This window comes from Cynocephalus volans, chromosome 5 (genome assembly GCF_027409185.1).
Source record: "Cynocephalus volans isolate mCynVol1 chromosome 5, mCynVol1.pri, whole genome shotgun sequence".
In the NCBI taxonomy this organism is placed as follows: Eukaryota; Metazoa; Chordata; class Mammalia; order Dermoptera; family Cynocephalidae; genus Cynocephalus; species Cynocephalus volans.
This window is the reverse complement of record NC_084464.1, coordinates 115630773-115653830: the sequence shown is the minus strand read 5'-3', so window position 1 is coordinate 115653830 and position 23058 is coordinate 115630773. Positions and strand designations below refer to the sequence as shown.

The following is a 23058-nucleotide window of genomic DNA, read 5'->3' as shown; positions in this document are numbered from 1 at the left end:
TTTGTGCTATGTGTAAGAATACTGAAAAACCTATAGTTAAGAGATATGAAAAAACAACTTTCATTATATCTTGGAAAAGAACTCTAGTATTGGTACATTTTTTTGTTTGTTTTCAACAAGTTCATCATTGGAATTCTGATAAATTTCACTTCTAGACCACATGAAATTTGTAAATTTAGAAGCTACACAGCAACAAATTTTAAAAATTAACATTAAAATTTTCATTTTAAAATTTCCAAAATTCCTGGCAGTAACTTATGCTTTTAAAATATCAGGAAGCATGAGAGAGAGACAGAGAAAAAAGAGACTCTTTGAACTATCTTAATCCAATTCAGGAACTAGATAGTGCCTCTGAGACTGGAGGAAAATAAAATTGCTAAGAGTGTTGATTTTTCTAGTTAATAACTAATATTTTATAATATGACCTGTCCAAGTCCATAGACTCCTTTTTCTTTATAATCTCACCAGATGGCCTCAATTCTATTCAAATGTTAACAATTTTAGGTTATCTATTGCCTCATGCAATGCTTGCCAATTTCTCTAAAACACTAAAATAAGTAGCTCTAGGTGTTAGTTTACCCAGAAAGGAATGTTACCTTATGGTTACTTAAACTCAACTTCCTAAAAACTTCTTTACATAAAACTGTCAATTAATCCTGCCATAGGAGACTCCGGGCTCTGCAATAACTATTTTCTTTAAATCTTGCCAATTTCTCTGACCCACACTCTATAACAAAAGTTTTAATATTTTGCTAGGTTAATTAGTATTGCTTGTTTACCAAAATGGCCTATGTGATGTACTGCTTTACCAAGTGTTAACCTGTATGTCTCCAGTGACTTGGTATTTGCTGAGTCTCTTCATACTTGTAAATTTCCAGACATTTTTCTTAGTATATGGAGTTAGATGTTATGTTGATAGATTTTGATGTCATTTAAATATAATTATACTGCAGTAATTAGAGGAGAAGAAAGAAAATCACCATGCCTCCCATTTCTTTGAAATTGCATACAGTGGACAGTTTCCCAGCGTGACAACCCAAATAAAATTTAGGGATGTGCCGACACGTATATGTAAAGCCATTTTGTTTGAGTAAAGTAAATGTTGAGTTTCATGTATCTTTTAGCACATTCCCAAGCAGTATCTTAATAAAATTTAAACTGAGTTTATTTATTGAATTCTATTAATAACTTTAAAAGCTAATCTACCTTGGGTCAGTTTGAGCATCACTTATATTGTTTACATCAAATAAGTTTAAATCTATGAGTGCATTATGACACCAAACAGACGTATGCAATTATTAGTCACCTTTGCAGGATACTAGGGAAATAACTTATTATTCCAAAAAAAATCAGTAAATAAAGGGAAAGAATCAAACATTTATTCTGCCTTTCCATAAAGAAATGTACTTCAGGACAACCACATGGTTGAGGAAGGAAAGTTTCTTTTTATAAAAGTAACTGAGCAAATAAATGAGAAAGGAATGAAGAAAATTAGAAAAACATCATTTGGAAACTCTGAATTAATGGATCTAAGCAAAAATCAATGGCTTTGAATATCACAAAATAAGAAACAACTTGACAGTATGAGCCTCCGGGTAGAAATATACACCACCATCTATGATATAGTCTTTTATACCTGATTCTGACCAAACCTCATACAAAAGACAGAGGAATGTATTAAATGACAGCATGAGGTATAATCAGCAAAATTCATACTGTGGAAACTATAGCACAAACCATTCAGTTTCTTGCACAAATAAATTACAAGGGAAAAATAAAGTTATGGATAAAGACACTTAAGAGTATGCTTACCAGTAGCAATTTATGAATGTTTATTGGCCAGTATTCTCCAGAGAAACAGAACCAATAGGATATGTTTAGATATGTAAGAGGGGATTTAATATGGGAATTGGCTCACATGGTTTGGAGGCTGAGAGGTCCCACAATACACATACACAGTCTGCGAAGAAAGCTGGTGGCACAATTAAGTCTGAATCCAAAGACCCGAGAACCTACAGAACCACTAGTGTAAATCCCCAAGTCTGAAGGCCCAAGAACCTAGAGCTCTGATGTCTGAGGGCAGGAGATGGACATCCCACCAGACAAAAGAGAGCAAATTTGCCCTTCCTCTGCCTTTTTGTTCTATCCAAGTCCTCAACCGATTGGATGATGCCCATCCACACTGATGAAGGTGGACCTTGAAATGCTAATCTCTTCTGAAAAGTCCATCATAGACCCACCCAGAAATATTTTATCAGATATCTGGGTATCCCTTAACCCAGTCAAAAGTTGGCACATAAAATTAACCATCACAGAATGTTATCTGGATCCAAATTCAAATAACAAACAGTGAAAAATAATGAGATTATTGGAGAAATTTGTGCATTGGCTGGATACTTGATTTTTCATTTTTGCAAGTGCGCTAATGGTATTGCGTGCATGTGTGTGTGTGTGTGTGTGTTTTTTAAAAAAGTCCTTATCTTCTAGAAATACATCCTAAAATATTTACAGACTAAAAGATTTATAATCTGGAATTTTTTCAAAATAATCTAGGAGGGTAGGGCTGGGGAATGAGTGGAGGTATAGAAAAATTAATATTGGCCATGGGTTGATGATTGTGAGGTTAAATGATAGGTACATAGTGGTTTGTTCTACTGCTCTCTCTACTTGTGTGTATGTAGAATTTTTAAAAACAGAAAGTTAAATATAAACAAAAAATACGTATGAAACATGAAGGTGATAGTGATAATAAAAACAACTACAACACAATGGAAATATTAAAGGACTCGGTCTAAAAATTTGAGTTCAAAACTAGACTCTCAACGATTAATTAGAAGTACAATCTTGATATTCATTATTTTTTTAAGCCTTTGTTTTATTATCTCAAAAATTGGGCATGTGTTTGAGACTAACTGAGATAAATAACATTTTCCAATGTGACTTCTGCTGGATGTTTTATATTTGCTACTGGGGGGAAAAAGAGTTCTTTGGTCAAATTAATAGCAGAAATACTGGTTAAATCAAATTAGGTAGTTTTCTTTTGTGCAGGACTTTTCAGAGCCTGTAATGTGCTAATGTGCTTTATGCAAAAGACACTGTTTGTATCCTAGTGTTTCCTAAACTCACTTAGCATCCAGCACCTCCTGTGCTTTCTTTTTTTCAGAGTAACCAGTTGGACATGTATTCCACAGAATACATTTTAGGAAATACTGCTCTAATTCTAAAGTGCAATTCAAATATAACATAGTGTTATAAATTCAGACATAACATTACATAGTATTATAGACAGTATTTTTTACTATACATGTTGCAGAGATTTTTCCAATTAATTTATTAATAAAGTATTAAGATAAAGATACAATTTACCTTTCTAATTTTAAACTATAAGTTTTCTTTTCTAAACTAATAATAACAGTAATAAAATAATAACAATACTCTCAAGCAGTCCTTTTTTCCATTGAGGGAAGAGAAGAAGCAAGCATGTAGAATTCTTTCATCCTCAGGTAAAGAGAGAGACTCTTTCTACTCTTATCCTGGAATCCTGTATGAGTTTGCCAGGGCTGCCATGACAAAAATACCACAGACTGAGTGGCTTGATAGAAGTTTATCTTCTTACAGTTCTGGAGGTCAGAAGTCCAAGATCAAGGAGTCATCAGGTTTAATTTCTTGTGAGGCCTTTCTCTGTGGCTTGCAAGTGGTCACCTTCTTTCTGTGCCTTCATATGATCTTTGTCTTTGTGCACTCCCATCCCTGTTGTCTCTTTGTGCATCCCATTCCCTCTTCTTATAAGGAAACCAATCAGATTAGATTATGGTCCACTCTAACATTCTCATTCAACTTAATCATTTCTTTAAAAACCTTTTTTTCCAAATAGTCACATTCTGAGATACTAGGAGTTAGGTCTTTAACAGGAATTTTGGGGGGAACTCAATTCAGTGTTCATTCATTTAGGTCCATTCAGCATCTTGCTATATTTCTTTGTGATATTGATGCCATATTAACTGCTTAAAATGGTTACCTTTAATGTTGGTTTCACAGCTAAACCCTTGAATCTCATGGAACTGATTATACAAGCTATACATCACAAATAGTCTGTAGCCCAACATTTTCTAATTATCCTTGACTTTCAGACTCTAATTCTCTAGACCTGTTTCCTCCAATATGGTAGCTACGTGTATAACTAGTGAGCACTTGAAATGTGGCTGATCCAAACTAAGAAGTGTTAGAAATATAAAATACACTGGATTTTGAAGACTTAGTAAGAAAAAAAAGAACATAAAATATCTCATCAATAATTTTTATACTGATTACATGATATTGAAATGGTATTTTGGGTATACTGAATTAAACAGAATAAACTTTAAATAGATTAAAGTTAATTTTACCTATTCCTTTTTACTTTTTAAAAAATATGGCTACAAAAACCTTTAAAATTACATGTGATTCACATTATATCTCTATTGAATGGTGCTTTACAAAAATGTAGGTACATGTCATTTGACCTATGACTTGATTTTAGGACTTCCTTAGACATTCAGTCTGTAACTCTCCCCAAGAATTCCTTTTCTTACTCTACTAATTACCTAGGTGCAGAATTGTAGCACTATGTCCAGTATTTAATTCACATTTCAAACCAAAGAAACATTTGCCTACTTGTTAGGAAAGTAGTCTGTATTGCTTACTTAAGTGCAGCTGAAATTTGTTGTATTTACTAAAATCCTAAGTGATGGGTAGTCCTGTTGTCTTTCACCATTTCCCAGAAAAGACAGAAGTTGTAGCCACAGCAATTGCCAAAGATACTCTCATATCTCATTTATCAGTAATACTAGACACTCTCACATTTCATTTATTAGCAGTACTAGAAAAAGTCTTATGCTCCAATTTTATCAAAACTCTAGAACTAGGATACTAAGGATTTCTAGAAATTTTTTGAGGTCATTATATACCTGCAGCTGCTAAATCTTATGACAAAGGTAGGTATTTTTTTAAATGTTGATTTTGAGAACTGTAGATAGGAGTATTTCAGGATCAGTAATTTTTCACTTTTTCGGGAATATAAACTATGATTAACATTCATTGCTTATATTTCTTGGCAAGCTAGTAAAACGCCCAGTTGTATCTTACCCAGATTTCCATTTTAGTACAGTTAATCCATGCAGTTTTAATTAGGTAGATTCTAATTGCTCATTAAATGTGTGTACTTATTTGGCAGGACAACAGTGGTCTAAAACCAGTTGGATTAAACTCCTTCCAGTTTGGTCCATCATCTATATCCTTCTATGGTAGTTTCTGAGATCATCAAAGTAATCTTTAAGAATTGCTAAGAAATCAAATCATGAAAATGTACCAGTTTTAAAAACAATTTTAAGGCATCAAAATAGGAAAAAGATCGTCTTTGGAGAGTCAAGTTTCTACCAAGATTCCTTGTAATTGGATCTCATCCTTAACATCTTTAATTTTGATTGCCTCTTGCAAAATTATCTTCATTATGTAAAGTCAGCATAGAATCTCAGAATAATGACTTTATACTTTAGGTATCCTTCCAAACAATTCCTGAAGCAGTACTTTTGTAAATTTCCATTTTGGTATTTTGGGATAGTTGGATTTCCTTTTTGGAGGGTTAAGCTGGTGGAAGGATGGGAGAGGAAGAGTAGGCAAAGAAAGATCTTCAGCCAAGATAGTTTCATCACCTATTTAAAAGGGTCAGCACCGACCACCATCCTTTGTCACAGAGAAAGCAAAATTACTGTAGAACAGATCGTTGGGTACCCTGTTCTTCACTTGCATGTGTTTCAACACTGTGCATCATCACTAAGCATAATATGGAGTTAAGGCAAATAGTAGTTTAGCTCCCTCAGCATTTATAATCTGTAAATGTAATCCTTCAGATTTAAATTGCTTACTATAAAAGGTGATTTCACTTATTTTCCTTCCTTGTATTTCCAAAGGCATACTATGCCATTTAGCTGTGTATTTAACTCCATTTAGCCTCTATCAAGAACAGAAAAATGAGGCTTATATAGAATGCTCATATTTTGATACTAAATTGTTGTGAACTTTGCAATGTGTAGTTTGAACCCATAATTATCCCAAAATTCTATAGTGTTACACATTTTATTTTTGAACATGCAAATTGAAGCCCCAATAAACAAGAATAAAAGCATAGTATTTCATTCACATTTTCAATACAAGTCATACAAGTGTTTAAAGTATTGAGTTCTTTTTTTCTTCTTTTTTAAAGAATGAAACATGACGTATACACCCAAACATGGAGTTCCCTTATAGTGGTCTTGAAAGGTTTACTTGTTAATTTAGTTGATGCTTCTAAGATGAAACACAGTTTTAGAACTTCTTCGCATTTAGAGTTTTTCTAGGTGTAAAATCTTCTTTTGAGGAAAGGTATGGCTTCCAGTTAGTCACTGTCACTCAATTAGGCAGGAGATCAAACTATGTATTATCATTTTGGTTAAATATGAGCCATGACTATAATAATAAAATGTATCTCCACGTGTGTCTTTAAAAAGAGAAACTTCAGGGTTGGCCAGTTGCTCAGTTAGTTAGAGCACAGCCTTATAACACCAAGGTCATGGGTTTGGATCCCCATACAGGCCATCTGCCAAAAAGAAAGAAAAGAGAAATTTCAAAGTACCTGTTGGATTGAATAAATTCTGAACAAAAAATTACCTCAATTTTACTTTGACCTACCTATTAGTGGTTGAATAAAGGTAAAATAGGAAAAAAGGTAATCTCCTTAGTCAACTACACACAAATATATCTGTTTAATACATTAAAAATTTGAAAAAACACAGAAAACCCTAGACCAAAGTTGTTGAAATTCACACAACTTTTCAAAAGTATTTCTTTTTCATTTTCAGAATAGCTTTCTTGGGTATCATCTAAGGAGTGTTCAAACTTGAATCCCCAACAGGGACTGGAACATTTACAGATTAAAAGCACTTTAAAATTCCTGTTTTCTACACTCTGCTTTAAGCACTTTCATATAGCTGGGAAGTGTAGAGGAAAAAATGTTCGGTTTGCACAGTAATTAAAAGGAAGACAAGGGCTGGCCCGTGGCTCACTTGGGAGAGGGTGGTGCTGATAACTCCAACATCAAGGGTTCGGATCCCTATATAAGTATGGCCAGTTGGCTCACTTGGGAGAGCGCGGTGCTGACAACACCAAGTCAAGGTTTAAGATCCCCTTACTGGTCATCTTTTAAAAAAAATAAAATAAATAAAAGGAAGGCAAAAAACTAATAGCCCTGTTACTTCATCAATTTTTTAATTTTCAAAGTTGATTTGGGCTATATTAAACTATACTCCCCTCCCAACTGCTATTCAACAATTTACCTAAAATACGAGTCCAAAAAGCACCTCACCTCAATTGCAAGGTTCTATCAAGTTTATATTCATACAAGGGGAAAATGCAAATGAATTGCCTCATTTCTCAAATGTATTATCAAGTTCTATCATTAAAATTTTTTACTGACTTGTGACTATATAACTCATCTTCAATGGGCATAATTTTATATCCTAGGTAATGTCAAGCATAATCCTCTAAATCCCTTCAACTGAATAATTATGCTTAGGTTTTACGCATGAGACTTTAAGTTATTCTTTAAAATGTGCATTTTAAAATAAAGTGTGTAAAAAATCCTATTTTAGCAGGCTTGATTATATCAACTGGTAAAACTTTATTTTACAAGCAAAAGGAATTGGATCAAATGATTATTATAATCCAGACGAAGTATTTTGTAACCATAGCAAATGCCATTATACATACTGCCAATACAGATTTAATAGACAATACTGAGCTGTACAAGAGTTATTTATTGTTCCTTAATCTCAAAGCTATTTTTAGTAATACAAAAAAGCCATATTAACATTTTTCCATTAGAAAACAACGTGATGTACAAAACTTTGGATGAAAAGAAATGTCAAATTTCATTTAATCACTTGGAGGAAAGTCCACCACTCCATCAAACCACCCAAAGTGTTTAGGCAGTGATTAAAACCAAAATAATGCATCTTGATAAATTCCAGCTGTTAAAAGAATAAACCTAGCAATATATAATAGTTTGCTACACAGTACTTTTTGACTACGCACTTTGGGAGTTATTTTTTTAAATCCGTCTTTTTTTTTTTTTTTTTACTGAATCCTACCACATACCAGGCACTGTACTTGGCCAACTAGGTATTTGACAAAAAAGTTGGTTAAGGTGGGAAAGACTCATAAATCAGTCCTTTGGTTACCAGATTTGATTTTTAACTTTCAAACATCCTCCAAGATTAAGAAACCCTAACCCAAAATACATACCCTTCCAAATGTTATTTGGTTAGTGGGAAAGGTGTTTGGTAAGGAGAGGTCATGAGCCATTATTTTTGATCTCTTATTCCAATTAAAAGGGCATGTCAAAAAGCTAATTTGTTATTTTTCTAATGAGTTTAAGATTTGGCATTTAGGTGTTACGAACGTGGTTCACTGATCACGAACGCTATACTGCATACTGCTTAAAAACAGTAAAACAGGCATAAACAAGTTTGCATTTAATGAAATGAAGTAATGGTATTTGACACATATTAAAATTCAATTCAGTTTAGGGTCCAGTGAAGGAAAGAATATCCAGTTATACGGTGGTAAATAACAGAAGAGGTAAACTAAGAATTATTAATCTATCTTTTCCTTTGAGTAACAAGATGTTAACACACTTTCATTAAAAAAAAAAAAAAAAAAAACAGAAAAAACTGCTTTCAGCTATGCTAAAGACCCATAAAACTGACGTCGTCCATTCAACACCATTACTTTGTTACATAAACCTGTTTTCTTAAGGTATAATACAGTCTAAGAAGAAATTTGGAAATTCGCCAAGCGCTAAGCAATTACAATGGCAGGTAATACCCCATCAATTCTTGAAGCACATTTGGTCACTTTTCATGACCCATCTGCAGTTTCATTTCAATAGACTTTCATTCAGTATAAAACTTAAGTTTCTGGACCAGAATGACAAGAAAATGGTTTTATGAAATTTTCTCTTAAGACATTTAAACAGTCTTAGAGTCACACCACTTTTATCCTAAATGATTTAATCTGACATGCTGCAATAAAAATAACTACAATAAAAATAATTATGTTCAATTTTTAAATGAAAATTAAATGCGGATAAATGGTAACAGATTTGACATGGAATGTTATAAGATCTTCCTGTATGTAATCTGACAGTTTAATTTCAAAGCTTGAAAACTTCAGTTTAAAAACCACAAGAAAATTTACTCTTGACGGCATGCAAATCTTCCTAAAAATTAATCTAAGACCTTAAAGTCTCTGTATTATCAGAACATAAAGAAACACAACAAATTTGTACATTTTATTCACATTTATTTTTCGCTTTTAGTGTGCTCACAGAAAATTAGAACACCTTAAGCAGGAGTTTAATAGCAATTTTTGTAAGCAAAGTTACATTCCATCTCTAAGTCAAATTGGTCAAAGCTTCTCCAGTATTTACAAAACATGATAGACAAGATGCTACACAAAACCATTGCATCTGAAGATTTTTTTCCTTTATTCTCAAAGACGACTGGAAAAGAAAGCATTGTCTGCTGTAATCAAAAACATACCACAGTATAAACAGTAACCATTCCACTTATCACAGCTTGGTTGAGTTTAAAATTTGTGTTTAAAAGGTCCAAGATGACTGCAGTTTTACAAAAATGGGCAGGGTGGAAAGTTGCAAACTTCATGTGCTTCTGGATATCAAGATTTGTTTTTATACAATAGTCACAGTTAAAAACACCCTGCTGGTAATACATAATTACACTTTATTAAGGTCATAAACCAGCAATAAACAATAAAGCCTATACAACTTGTAGTTCTACTTAATCACTGACTGGTACAGCTAACATGAGATAAGTGAAAAGTTCCTATGGTTTAAATGAACTCCTAAGACTATGATCTTTTTTTAAAATCTGGGTATTGGTGTTTTTTTTTTTTTTCTCTTTCCTCCTTAGTCAAGACTTGTAGTGTTGTAAACCTGCCTCACAAAATACATCGTAATAACTTTTCTTTAAAAAAAAAAAAGACTAAGCCTTTACACCATCATTTCTAGTGGCACATTATCTTGGCAATGGTATGCGCCACTTCAATTTCCCCATTGTGGCCCCTATCACTTCATTTGAAATCCCTTTTTGACCCACCCATCTCCTTCATTTATGGGCATGTCCATAGATTGACAAAGTAAGTTTACATTTTTGAATAAAGATGCAAAGTATGCAAAAAACATTAATACTGATGCAAAAAATAAAAGAAAAAAAATAAAAGAGAAACAAGGCAGAGGAAGGTGTTTAAGCTCTCCTCGACCTGTTGGAATGGTGGTGAACAGAATGATCTGAGATGGGATCTGTGGGGGAGGGGGAAAAGAACCCAAAATTTGCTGCTTAAAAAAAAGTAAAATAAAAAAAGACATCTTTAAAATCAATCCCTGGTTGTAGACAAGTTCTCCAAAACCAGTACCTGGCACCACTCCAACAAACAAACGGGGGAGAAAAGTCCTTCGATTATCTCAAAAACTCTCGCTCTTTTACTCTGCCGCCTCCGCTGGGGGGGCTTCTGGACTGGACTCGGGCTGGGCCTCCTGTGAGGGGGCTGCGCAGGCTGACGAGGCGGAGGCGGCCGCGGGCTCCTCGGCGGGGGCCGCCTCCTGCTCCGGGGGCGCGCCGGGCCCAGCGGCTGAGGGCCCCTCGCAGGCGGCGGCGCTGGCCCCGGCCTCCTCGGCCTTCTCCTCCGCCTTGTTGGGCTCCTCGGCGGCCTTGGGCTCCTCGCTGACGGCCGGCTTCTCAGGCGCGACAGCAGCCTCCTCGGGCTTGGCCTCCTGCGGGTCGCCACCCGCCACCCCTTCCTCGCCCGCGGCGGCCTCTTCGCCTGGCACCGCCGCCTGCTCCCCGGAGGCCGCGCCCGCCTCGGCGGCGGCCGCAGCGGCTCCCCCGGCGGCCTCGTCCTTGCCCGCTTCAGCGGAGACGCCGGCTGTGCCCTCCGCCTCACCGCTCTCTCCCGCCTCCTTCTTGTTCTTCTTGAAGGAGAAGCCGCTCAGCTTGAAAGACTTCTTGAAGGAAAAGCGCTTCTTTTTTTTTTTCGGGGTCTCGTTGCTGGGCGAGGGCGTGGCCCCGTCCTCGGCCTTGGGCGAAGACGTCGAGGAGGCGGCCGAGGCGGCCTCCCCCTCTGCGGCCGTGGGCGAGCCGGGCTCCGGGGCCTCGCCCTCGGCCGGGGTCTCCTTCTCCGCGGGGCTGGCCCCTGCCTCGGGGGCCGCGGCAGCCGGCTCATCTTTTTCGGCCGCGGAGGGCGACGCCGCCCCGCTCCCGGCGGTCGCGGGCTCCTCCTTGTCCGCGGCCGGGGCGCTGCCGTTGGCCTGCAGCTCCTCCTTGGCGCCCGGCTCGGCGGCCGCGGGCGAAGCGTCTCCGTTTACCTTCACGTGGCCATTCTCCTGCGGGGCAAAAAAAGCAGGAGCGTCACTGAAGTGGCCCGGGCGCCGCCATGCCCGCTCACACCCCTACCCCTTGACCGTGAGGGACCAGTTTCTCCCTCGGGCCCCTCTGGAGGCTACGGAGCCTCCCACCAATATGGGAACGCGGGGTTGGATGCCCAAAGGGCCCCAAGAACGAAGAAATGGGGCAGCACCGTTTAGGGAGCCCTACACGCACAGCTGTAGCCCTGACCATCGAGCGTAGGACCGAGTCCGACACGTAGAATGCTAAGGATGACCATGCCTGCCCTTGCGCGCAGGCTTTGCAAAAGACGTGCCAACTAATACTTGATACGCCAAACGCCGTTTGGAAGAACGCACAGAGCCAGAGCTGGTGTTCTGCCCCTACGATACACATCCGCCTCTTGCCCCAAACCTAGAGGTTTCTTCACAACATCGGGAATTCCCAGGGGGTTCACAGCGCTCCGGCCAAAAGCGCCCGCGCCGCGCGCTCTAAGGCCTCGCGGCCGCCTAGGGCCTTAAGAACGACAGGGGGCGCTGCGCCTCCACGGCGCCGAGCTGGGCGCAGGCGGGCGAGGAGGGGCGGGGCCGCCGGGCCACCCAGCCCTGCCCAGCCGGGCCCTGCCCGCAGGCCGAGGAGCCCCCGAGCCCGGATCGCGCAGCCCGAGAATCCGCAAACAAAGCTCAGGTGGCTTCCCGGCCTCCTGGTCGGGCTAAAACCAACAACGCCGGGGGAAAACCCATTATTTCTGAGGTCTGGCCTCTCCTTCCACGCCCACCTTCGCCCGTGAATCTGCGAAGTCGGGGCGCGCCCCAGCGACTCATTTTGCATTTTTAACGGGTTTAAAGCCACTTGGCAGAGCTTGCCTTCCCCAGGTTAGAATAGGCGAAGCAACACGGCCTCTGCTCGAGGAAAAGAGGCGTGGTGGGTGCCCAGTGTTTGCAAAGCAGCCATCCATGGCCGACCTCTCGCGCCCACCCAACCGTGATTATCTGCCTGAGTCCGGGCAGCGCCGGGGCGGCCCCCGCGGGTGGTCGAGGCGCCACGCACACGAACCATCCCGACCGAAACGCACGAGCTGCCGCTTCTCGACCATCTGGAGAGGTCCTTAAAGGACCCACTCACTGGGTTGTCCGACCCCAGGGATACCGTTTAAAAGTAAAATGGTGTATAATGCCACAGAGAGCTACGAATAAAGAATGGGACAGTGGGGAAAGCCCCATCGAAAGGTACCGAAACCCTTGGTCCTGCTGCAGCCAGCCACCTTTCCAAGAACCCAAGGCACGCCGCCTCGGCATACAATAAGACAGCCTTTTCCTCCACGCCTTTCTCCACCGTCACCCCCTTTGCGGACCCCTTCTTTACCTCTCCCCCCATCGCCCCAATCACACCAGTTCAGAAATCTCGAAGGCGACCCAGTCTCAACAACAAACACGAGAGCCACCCAAACACCATTGTGCCTCCCGGGGGTTGGGGGGGCACCTACCAAGTCACATTCTGCCAATCTCCAAACCACGCCATTTTAGTCCATTTATCACTTTTCCTCCCGTCCACTCAAGAATTCTCCAGGATTCTAGGGAACCACTCCTTTGGGGTGTGAGGGGGAGACCCCTCTTACGAAAAATTGACGATTTAGGCTATCATTTTCCTTTCAACTTTCAGACAAGAATCCAGCCACGCTTCTCTCACCAAATGCGCCTAGGGCGCGACAAAGAGGGGAGGGGAAGCGTAGAGACTGGAGAAAGACACCAAAGAAATGACTAGAAGCACAGGTAGAATTTACCTGCCCATTCGCTTTGGAAGGCGACGAGGCCACAGCTGCCTCCCCTGGCCTCTCTGCGGCGGCTTCTCCCTTCGCTGCGGTCTTGGAGAACTGGGCACCCATGCTGGCTTCTTCAACAAAGAAACTCAACAGATCCAAGAGGGGAAACAAAGAGCCTTGGGTTGGTGTAACGATGGGGCGAGCAGCAGCAGCGGCAGCAGCAGCGGCGGCAACGGCAGCAGCGGCACACACACCGGAGGGAGGGGGTGGGGTGGTGAAGAGGACAGAACAGAACCGATTAAATACACTCCGGATAAAAAAATTTTAGTCGAAGAGATCAAAAAGCAGCAGCGCAGGAGGGAGGGAAAAAGGGTGGAAAAGTCGAGCACAAAAAAGGAGCCCAAGTGTAGTTAAAAAAAAAAATGTAATAAAAAAAATCCCAGATTTGTAGCCGCACTGTAGACAAGAGGAAAATGGAGAAATCTCCCTGGTTGCTAATAAGATGCGGAGTCCAACGCCCAAGTGCACAGATGAATGGGCTCGCGGGCGCTGACGCGGCCCCCGCGCGCGCCGGCCAATCCGCGCGCCGCACACAAAGCAGGGGGCGGGGCCTGCGCGCCCGGCGAACAATGGAGCCGCGCTTTGCAAACGATTTGAAAATCAGCCTTGGAACAAGAATTAATATCCTCCAAATAAATAAGTCAATTAAAAAATACATGCCTTTCACCTCCCTCTGCTTGAAAATAATAATGCATTTCTTGATTGGCTTGCTTTGTTTGGAATTAATTAACACGAGAGGGGGGTACTTGTGGATAGGGGCGGAGAAAGCGTTAACTTGACTCGCATTGACTCTTGTCGGTCTATATCCGTGTCTGTTTCTTTTCACTCGCTCCCCTCCCCCATCTTTCCCGTGTGTTTATGTGTGTGTGTATGCAAATATTAAAGACAATGGTTGGGATTTGTATTTGCAGCATGTTTTCTTTCTCCGTGTTCCATATTGGTTCCACAGACAGTGCGCAGTGTTTGTTTTTTGTTGTTTGGGTTTTTTTTTTTTTTTTTTTAACTGCTGCGAATGGTTAAATCGTCCCAAATTGAAAGGTATTTAAACCACAAAGATCGAATTTCATCAAAGGAGATCGCGAGTTAGAATTAGGTCTGTAGGCCAGATGTGGTTAAATGCAAAAGCTGCAAACAGCCGAAGCCACACTCCCTCCCCTCTCCCACATTGGCACGAAATAAAGTATTTTGAGACTGGCCTTCAGCGCTCGTCAAATCCCCCCTCTCTAGCTGTTCTCAATCAGTGATTCCTCCCCCCACCCCCCAATACAAAGAGAGAGCTATTTACAGAAAATCGAAACTGTTCCCGTTTTATCACTGTGTGAAATGACATAATTAATTTTCCTCTGTGGTGAAATGAGACAGCCTCGAGTGTACGAATCCTTATTTACAGTTAGGATGCTATTCGCGTCAATATGGATCGTTGTCAGCCTACTGCCAGAATCAGATGGACTCTCCTTCTGAACGTTGTGTGAGTGTGAGCGCGCACGTAAGCGACTGTGCTCCTGGAAGGAAGGGAGGCAGCAGCGGTGAAATTCTAAACAACCGGATTACAATTCTAAGGAGAAATTGTCTGAATGTTGAGAGATTGCAGGAAGATCTCTGAACGCTCCAAGTCTAACCTAGAATAGAGGAAAAGCTTCTGTAATGGTACACAAGATACCATCTGCCACTGCACTCCTTGCCACCGAAGTACCAGACTCTGTGTGTGAGACAAGGCACTGACTTAAAGTATATGGGGGTAAAAATCAAGGATACAGCCTAATAAGCATTCCACTACCACCCACATTTTTGGTCACAAAGTTCTCACTCGTGACAAAATCAGACCAGCTTTTCCCGTTTACATTTAGTGGTCCTGCAATGAATAATCTTTCGCTTATGGAGGTGAGAAGCGGTCGAGGGAATGGTTCACGTCTCCTGGTGCTGGCTCTGAATTCTCAAACAGTTTTATTTTCTGCTCATTGTAGGGAAATAGGTCACACTCTGAGTGAAAAAGACGGTTGGTTCAAGCCAATAACTCTTTGTACAAGCGTTGCTTTGAAAATCACCAAGCTGAACATCGGTAGGTGAAGCTTCGTCTTCTCTCTATCCAGTTCTTTCAGATGCATTATTCAATCACGAAGTCATATTCCCAAGAGCTGATGTAAAGACATTTCCGTAGAAGCGCGTCTTGCCAACAAACGTATTATCACCCTTAAGGGAGCTCGCTGGCCTGGCCCGAGACCCCAGCCACCAGGATGGACGCAAATCCCTTGTATTAGCAGAGCTCGAACTTGAAAAGCCAACTGGGCTGATCCAACACCACCATCCAGGCGATTCCCAAAAGCTCATTTAAGGCTGTTGATTTCCCCCACCCCCAACGTGAATCCTGCCCCTTCCTCTGCATCCCAACTCCTGTTTTAAATTGGGGTGATTGCTAGCTTGCTTTCGGATTTTCTTCCAGACGCGTCCTTAGTCCTCCATTTAGGGGCTGCTTTTATTGCTCCTTTGTTACCAGGCTGCCGTGTAGCTTTCCCCCCTTTTCTTTCTCGAATGCCTATTTGCCTGGTATCGGCTTGTCTCCCTGGCAACGGCCGGGGAAGATTCGGAGCCCCGGGCTGGGGGTAGGGGGTGGGGGGAGAGGAGAAGGGGCAGGGCCGGCCCTGGGTTGGGGAGCGGGGGAGGAGACAGGGAGGTGGTGGAGTCGAGGAGGGGAAAAGGGGCCGACTGAGAGACGGGGAGACAGACTGCCAAGCAGATGGCCGCGCGAGGGGGCGGGGTGCAGGCGGGGCGGGGCGCGGGGAGCAGCCGGAGCGTCAAGGGCGCAAGGGAACCAATCAACTCCCGCAGCAGCTCCGGGGCCAGAAAGCAAGTGTAAACACATAGATTCACTCCAGAGCGGTCCCTGCTTTATGGTGGAAAAGATTTTTCCTTTCGATACGAAAGCGCGTTTTTAGCATAGTTGAAAAGCCAACGGTCCCTAGTATCTGGCTGGGGGAGTCGGTTTAGGGGCGCTGTGGGGGGCGCGGGACGCGGGGCCCTGGGCCGCTCTTTCCCTAACCTGCCCTAGCGTCGGACCAGCCGAGGGATTTCTTCAGCTGGTGGGGAAGGGGGTGGAGGCGGAGGATGGGTGGGGAAGGATGGGCATGGAAATGGCAAGAGGTGACTCTTCTTCGGAACCTGCATAATGGCAGGGAAGGAGCGCCAACAAAACTGTGGAACCGGTAGGGACTTGTACAGGTATATAGTTTCTCAGGAGTTTGGTATTCTCACAGAGTTAAAGGTTTCAAATAAAGCGCAAAGGTGTTATTTATATAAATATGATTAAAGAACCCAAGAAGTCTTAGTGAAAATGTAAAACTGGTTCCTTAACCAACTCACCAGGAGGAAACAAGCACTTATTCTTTTTTTGTACTCCCTTTTCACTCTACCCTAGGGTATTTCTAGGACGATACTCTGTATACAGTAGTCCCCCACCCCTCCATCCGTGCTTTCGCTTTCCGTGGCTTCGGTTAATATAGGTGAGTACATTATAATAAGGTATTCTGAGACAGAGAGACAGATCACATTCACATAACTTTTATTACATTATATTGTTATCATTCTGCTTAATAATTAGTTATTGTTCTTAATTTCTTACCGTGCCTAATTTACAATTTAAATTTTATCATAAGTAGATATGTACAGTATATTTAAAAAAAACCAAAAAACTACTGTTCAGTGCTATCTGAGGTTTCAGGCACCCAGTGGGGGTCTTGAAATGTATTTCTCGAAGATAAGGGAGCACTCCTTTATGGTTTTCTCTAGAAAAAGAACAATTTATTTAGGAGAACTCAAAGTTATTTTTCCGTAAAATGTTAGCACTGGAAAAAATTTTAGAGATCATTCCACAAAATCTTGAGGGCCTACTGTGTACCAAACACACTGATCTAAGCCTTGTCTTCATGCCATTGCGTAAGACAGTTACAGCCCTTGGCCTCGTGGAGCTTATCTTTTGGTACATCCAACTAGTTAAGTTGAACTGGATCATCTGGCTTCATACTCTCACATACCAGATGAAGAAAAAATAGGCCCAGGAAAGTTGTCAGATTTCTCAGGTGGTACTGCCAGGAATACAGCTACCTGCTGATGATTCCAAGTCCTGGCTTCTTCCTCCACTGCAGGTACTGACTAACCTTCCCTTGATGGCACAAGTTCACTCAGTAGGTCAGTCATTTATTGCTATTTAGTAAGTGTTGGGAAAATAGAATAATTTAATCAGCCCCCCTTGTCTTAGGTCTGGTTGGGGGTGGTGCAGCACATTCTTTGTAAATAAGTTGTGTGTGGGTGGAGTTAGTGCATATGTGCTGCTAAGGCTTGGCTGGGGTGGACTGCCTCAGGCGTCGGCCCAGCGCATCCATGCTCTCAAACCTATGGCTCCAAGGACCTTTTTGCTGGTTATCTAGCTCATAGACCTGAGTGTGAAGGGTTTGTGACCCAGTCTGGACAACAGACTTGAGGGGTCTGTGAGCTCCAGACCCAGCTCTAGCTCGACAATTGGCCCAGTCAGTGGGATTATGGGCAGGTAAAAGAGCTTGACAGTAAGCTCCTGCCAAATGCCAGGAAGAGGGCTGAGACATCAGCCTCCGTATGCCAGAGACGAATATGGACACAGTCTTGCCTCTCATGCAACTTACATTTTGTATTATTGTTCCTTAAAATGTCTTAAATGTGAAGAAAGAAAGCAACAGAGATTAACTGTAGGCTTAAAAAGCAGTACAAAAGATGAAGGTCACTTTCTAGATTGCAAATTAAATATGCCCTTTTTATCTGAAAGCATTCACGCAGCATGCATTCACAATGTATGGGATCCCCTTGTGATGGTGGTAGTGTGCGCCATCCTTCATCTTAGATTTTATATTACCTAAACTTTAATTCCAGAGAAATCAATTAGCTTGGAATGTAGTGGAGAGCAAAGCAGACATAGCCCCTCATTCATTTGACAAATATTTATTGAACTCCTATCATGTGCTAGGGATTTGGGATATATCAATGAACAAAACAGACAAGAAATCTTTAAGGAGCATACATTCATTTCCCAACATTCTAGTGTTGGGAAAAACTGCGAGTTAATAAATATAAGAAAATTATATGGAATATTAGAAGTCTGTAAGTGTTGTGAGGGGAAAAAAAACTAAAGCAAAGTAAGGGAGATGGGAATTCAGGAGCAGGTTGTAATTCTATATAGGTCAGGAAAAGCCTCATTGAGAGGATAAACTTTGAGCAGACTTGAGGAGGTGAGAGAATTAATAATGGGGATAGCCCACTCAAATGCTTCTAACCTAGCAAGAGAGGGAGAAGTCAGAATTAAACAAAAAGATCACAAATAGAAATGTAATTCTAAACAGTCATATGTATTCTGAAGGAAAATATACAGTGCTATAAGATAGTACAATTTAGTTAGGAGGATTAAAGAAGGCCTTTTTAAAGGAGTGCCATTTAAGTGAAATCCTAAAGGAAGAGTAGGCCGTTGGCCAGGTAAAGAGGTGAAGAGTTGTGCTCACATGGAGCAAATAGCAGTGCCCTGGAGGAGGGAAGAGTTTGGCATGAGTTTAGGAGAAAGATGGAGAGATTAGTTTGGACATATTTTGAGGTGCCTATAAAATATCCTAGTAGAAAAGTCAGGTGTGCAGATATAAGATTCTGGAGTTCAAAGAGTGGTTTGAAATGTAAATATAGATTTGCGATCATTCCACATGTAAATATTTTCAGAAGCCAAGCCATAGGAATATGCAAAAGACAATGGACTCCAGAATTATGTCCTAAGTCACTTCTGCTTTAAGAAGGTGGGTAGAAAAGGAGTGGAAATGGTAAAGAAGGCTGAGAAAGAACTCTCAAGAAGCAGACAGAAAACCAGGAGCATGGGGTGTCAGGAAAATCAATAAAGACAGTGTTTCAAGGAGGTGTGGTTAGTCTTGTTAAATGCTGTTGAGTGGACCAATCAAATGAACACTGAAAAGTTTCCCATTGGATGTTGTAGTACAGAAATTACTGGTACAGGCTTCAGAGTAGTTTATATAGTATGTTGACAGTGGAAGCCAGATTTAGTTTATTGAAGAGAAAATGAGAGATGAAAATGACAGCATAAATTGCATCCTCTTTTTGAAGCTTGACTGGGTAAAGGGTTCAGAGAGACAGGACAGTAACTGGAGAGGGCTGGGATAATGTTTTTTGGTTTGCGTTGTGTGTCTTGGATGGGAGAGATTAGAGCAAGTTTGACTGATCTGGAAATTAATCCAGGAGAAAGGAAAACATAGATACAAGTGAGAAAAGGAGTGAAGAATGCAATGAGGTCCCTGAGAAGGCAAGCAGAATGAAGACTTGTGGCACATGCTGAAAAACTGGCTTTTGGGGGAGATATTCTGCTGGTTTTCTGTAATGGGAGAAGAAGAGGATGTCCACAGATTTGCTGGATGGAAGATGAGAGAGTTCTCCTTTGATAGTTTCTATTTGTCCTTAAAGTCATCAACTAAGAGTGAGGAAGAGAAAGTTGAAATCTGATTATGTGATAGAAGGCATAGAATAATGATTGGGAGTCACAGGATTGAGACTTTTGGGAACGATAAGACTTCAGAGCAATAATGAATGCCCATTTGAGATTGATAAATTCCGGTGATGCTTAATCAATATATCAGCGTTTCTCTTGCCTATACACTTTTAGCTGAATAATAGTATCCATTACAGTCTTCTTTAAGATTAGCAGCCATTTTTACTCTCCCCGCCTATACCCAATTTGTATTATTTCTATACAGCCAGTATCTGCACAAAAATAAAATATAGGTTGAAATGGCACTGCTGTTATAAAACTCACTTTTAGTTAATCCTGTGATTCCATACAGATAAGTATAAGGAGAAGGAGAAAGGGAAGAGAACCTACTGTGTTCTAGGCTCTGCACTCTGTGAGTCTGTGCTAGGCTTGTGTTTCACCCTTTTAACAGCCTCCTGGACTTGTATTATTATCATCAGTTTGCAGGTTTGGAAATTGATGTTTAGCTAGATTTGGAAAGTAAAATTCAACAGTGTGTTAGCCATTGTCCATTGAGAGCTATCTGACTTCTAGAGATCTAATAAGAACTCAAATGGTTGTTATAAGCACAGAACCTTACATATAATAGGAGCTTCATTATTTTTTTAAAATTGGTACCAAAACTGCAACTGTCTTTAACTTTAGACTTTGTTTCAGTATTCTTTATTAACTATCCAGTCGCACTCAAATAGAAAGATTCTTTCATAACTAGGAAACTTCAGTCACTGCCTATCTGATCTGATGAATCAAGGACCAACACATGTACAATAGGAATGAAGTTTCTGGAATGTTAGATCTCCTCCAGATAAATAAATGATCACTGCAAAACTACTATAAACATGAACATATTTTCAGTCATGGCTTTTCAGACATACCAATTGAATTAGCCAGATTTTTTATATTTGGAAAGATAGTCAAAGAGTGGGATACACTCTAGATTGGAGAAAGGTAAACAAAAAGCAGAAAGAAAATTTTAAAGAAAAAGCTCTCTCCAGAAACACTGAATCAAAGGTTATCCACAGTAGCATTTCTCAGAATTTGTAATATTTACCCTCCACGGACAGGCTGAAAACTTTCCAACTAATCTTTTGAAAGAGAACTGAATTGCAGGGGGATACAGGGGTAGGGGTAGGGAGGTTTGGGATAATTCACTTCTCAACTTTGTTGTCTGAGATAACAGACAAGTAAATAAAGAAAAGCAACCAAAGTTTTCATTAAAAGGATTATGTTCCTGGTCTTAAAGAGTTACCTAGTCATTTTTCTCATTGTTCTAGTACTACGTTCTTAATTCATCAACCAAAAGTGAGAATAGAAAATTCACATGGAAGAAAGTTTAATCTTCAGCATGATAACATAGGAATCATGCAAAAGGTAATTTTTTGTTGTTATTTTAAAGTCATAAATACTTTTTGATATTAAAAAGGAGATTAAATCCCTAGCTAACATAAGGTATTTGAACTCATTTATGGTTCTAGAAATTAAAAGTGTAAAATTATATCAAGCATTCACCTTTATTCCAAATGATAATACAGTTTCTAAACAAGATATATTAACCCTTAGAAGTCACTTGTTGCAATCAATAACTAGAAAGTTTTTTCTTAAGCTACTGCTAAACTAGAACCTCTGTAAGGTCCTCTCCAGGTTGATCAACTTTTCAGTACTTTCAGCACTTTGTGATGGGATGATTGGGAAGGACACTGATATAGTTTCGACATGTTTGCCCCCTCAAAGCTTATGTTTAAAATTTAACCCCCACTGTGACAGTGTTAAGAGGGTGGGAAATCCAATTATGGAAACTGAGAGGTGGGACCTTAAAGAGCTGATTACTTGTAAGGACTATGCCCTAGTGAATGGACCGATCCATTCATAGAGTAATGGGCATGATTCTGATAGCTTTAAAAGGAGAGCAGCTGAGAAGCTTAGCTGTCTCTCACTCAAGCCATCTACCATGTGATACCCTGCATCTCTGTGAAGAGTCACCTTCTACCAACAAGGCCCTCACTAGATGTGCTCCCTGGACTTTGGACATCCCAGCCTCTGAAACTGTACGCAATAAATACTGTTTCTTTATAAGTTACCTTGTTTCAGATATTTGTTATAAGCAACAGAAATGGACTATTCTAGACCCTAACATTCATTTGCTTAACATATTTATTAAGCACCTACTTTATACCAGGCACTGGGCTATAGTGCTTTACCTACATTGAATCCCTGTAGTAATCTTATAAGGTAGAAATCCCTGATGGGTTACTTAACATGCTCAAGTTTATACTGCTTTTAAGTGGTCTGGGTTCCCAGTCCAGCTCCTGGTGATTCCAAAGCTTGTGGCACTGTTTTTCTGGCTATCCCATGCTGACTTAGAGGGAGTAGGAATTTTACGGGATATTTTTGTGGAGGTTACAAATGTGCCCAAGAGACACTAAAAACTTCTCACAGTCCTTTTATTTATTTATTCATTATAAGAGAAGGATTTATTTATTCATTATAAGAGAAGGATTTAGGGCCACATCTATAAAATTGGAATTACTATTCAAAGAAATAAATACACACACACACACACACACACACACACACACACACACACACAAACACATATAGAATCTGACAGGTCAAATTCTTTAATCTGGAAGCATCCTAAGAAAACTTCATCCAGAATATAGTATTGCAAGTTAGATTTTTGCATAATTGAGTAAAAACATGAATGATCCAGTTGCTGCAAGAATTTACCTCTACCATTTTTGGCGACAATAGTGTGAGCACTGCCTGGGGTAGAGTGAATCTATTTGGAATGTAGGTAAATAGGTTGGAGAGATAGGGAGAGGATGTTACAGTTGAGAAGGAAAGCCAGATGTGAGATGTGGCTGGGAGGTGAGATCAAAGATTAGAAGGTGTAGCCCTCCCACAGAGCCACTGCGAGAAGACCATAAGGATTCCTGGGCCAGAGTAGACTCACAGCAGAGGATGTAGGAGGTGATGAAAATGGGCATTTTTCCATTAAGGCTACAGTTGGAATTTTATTAACATCTTGGTTGTACATGTAAGTTCTTGACAGTTTTTAAATTTAAAGCATTTTTGCATATATTATTTCGTTTAATACCTATAGTAAATTCAGATATCAGTTAGGTTAATTCCCAATTACAAGGGAGTTAAATAATTTGCTTAAAATCTTGTGTCTGCTAGAATGGACAGGGACTTTCTCACTGCCCCCTTCCACTGTCTCT

General features: G+C 40.7%; 1 protein-coding gene across 1 annotated transcript; it reads right to left on the bottom strand.

The window, feature by feature from the left end:
- Nucleotides 1-9427: 9427 nt before the first annotated feature.
- Nucleotides 9428-13681, bottom strand: MARCKS (myristoylated alanine rich protein kinase C substrate). The gene is made up of 2 exons (XM_063097743.1): nucleotides 13258-13681; nucleotides 9428-11473 (listed from the first exon to the last, which is right to left on the bottom strand). The coding sequence occupies exons 1-2, from the start codon at nucleotides 13357-13359 to the stop codon at nucleotides 10574-10576; spliced, it is 1002 nt and encodes a 333-aa protein (XP_062953813.1). The 5' UTR covers nucleotides 13360-13681; the 3' UTR covers nucleotides 9428-10573.
- Nucleotides 13682-23058: the final 9377 nt, after the last annotated feature.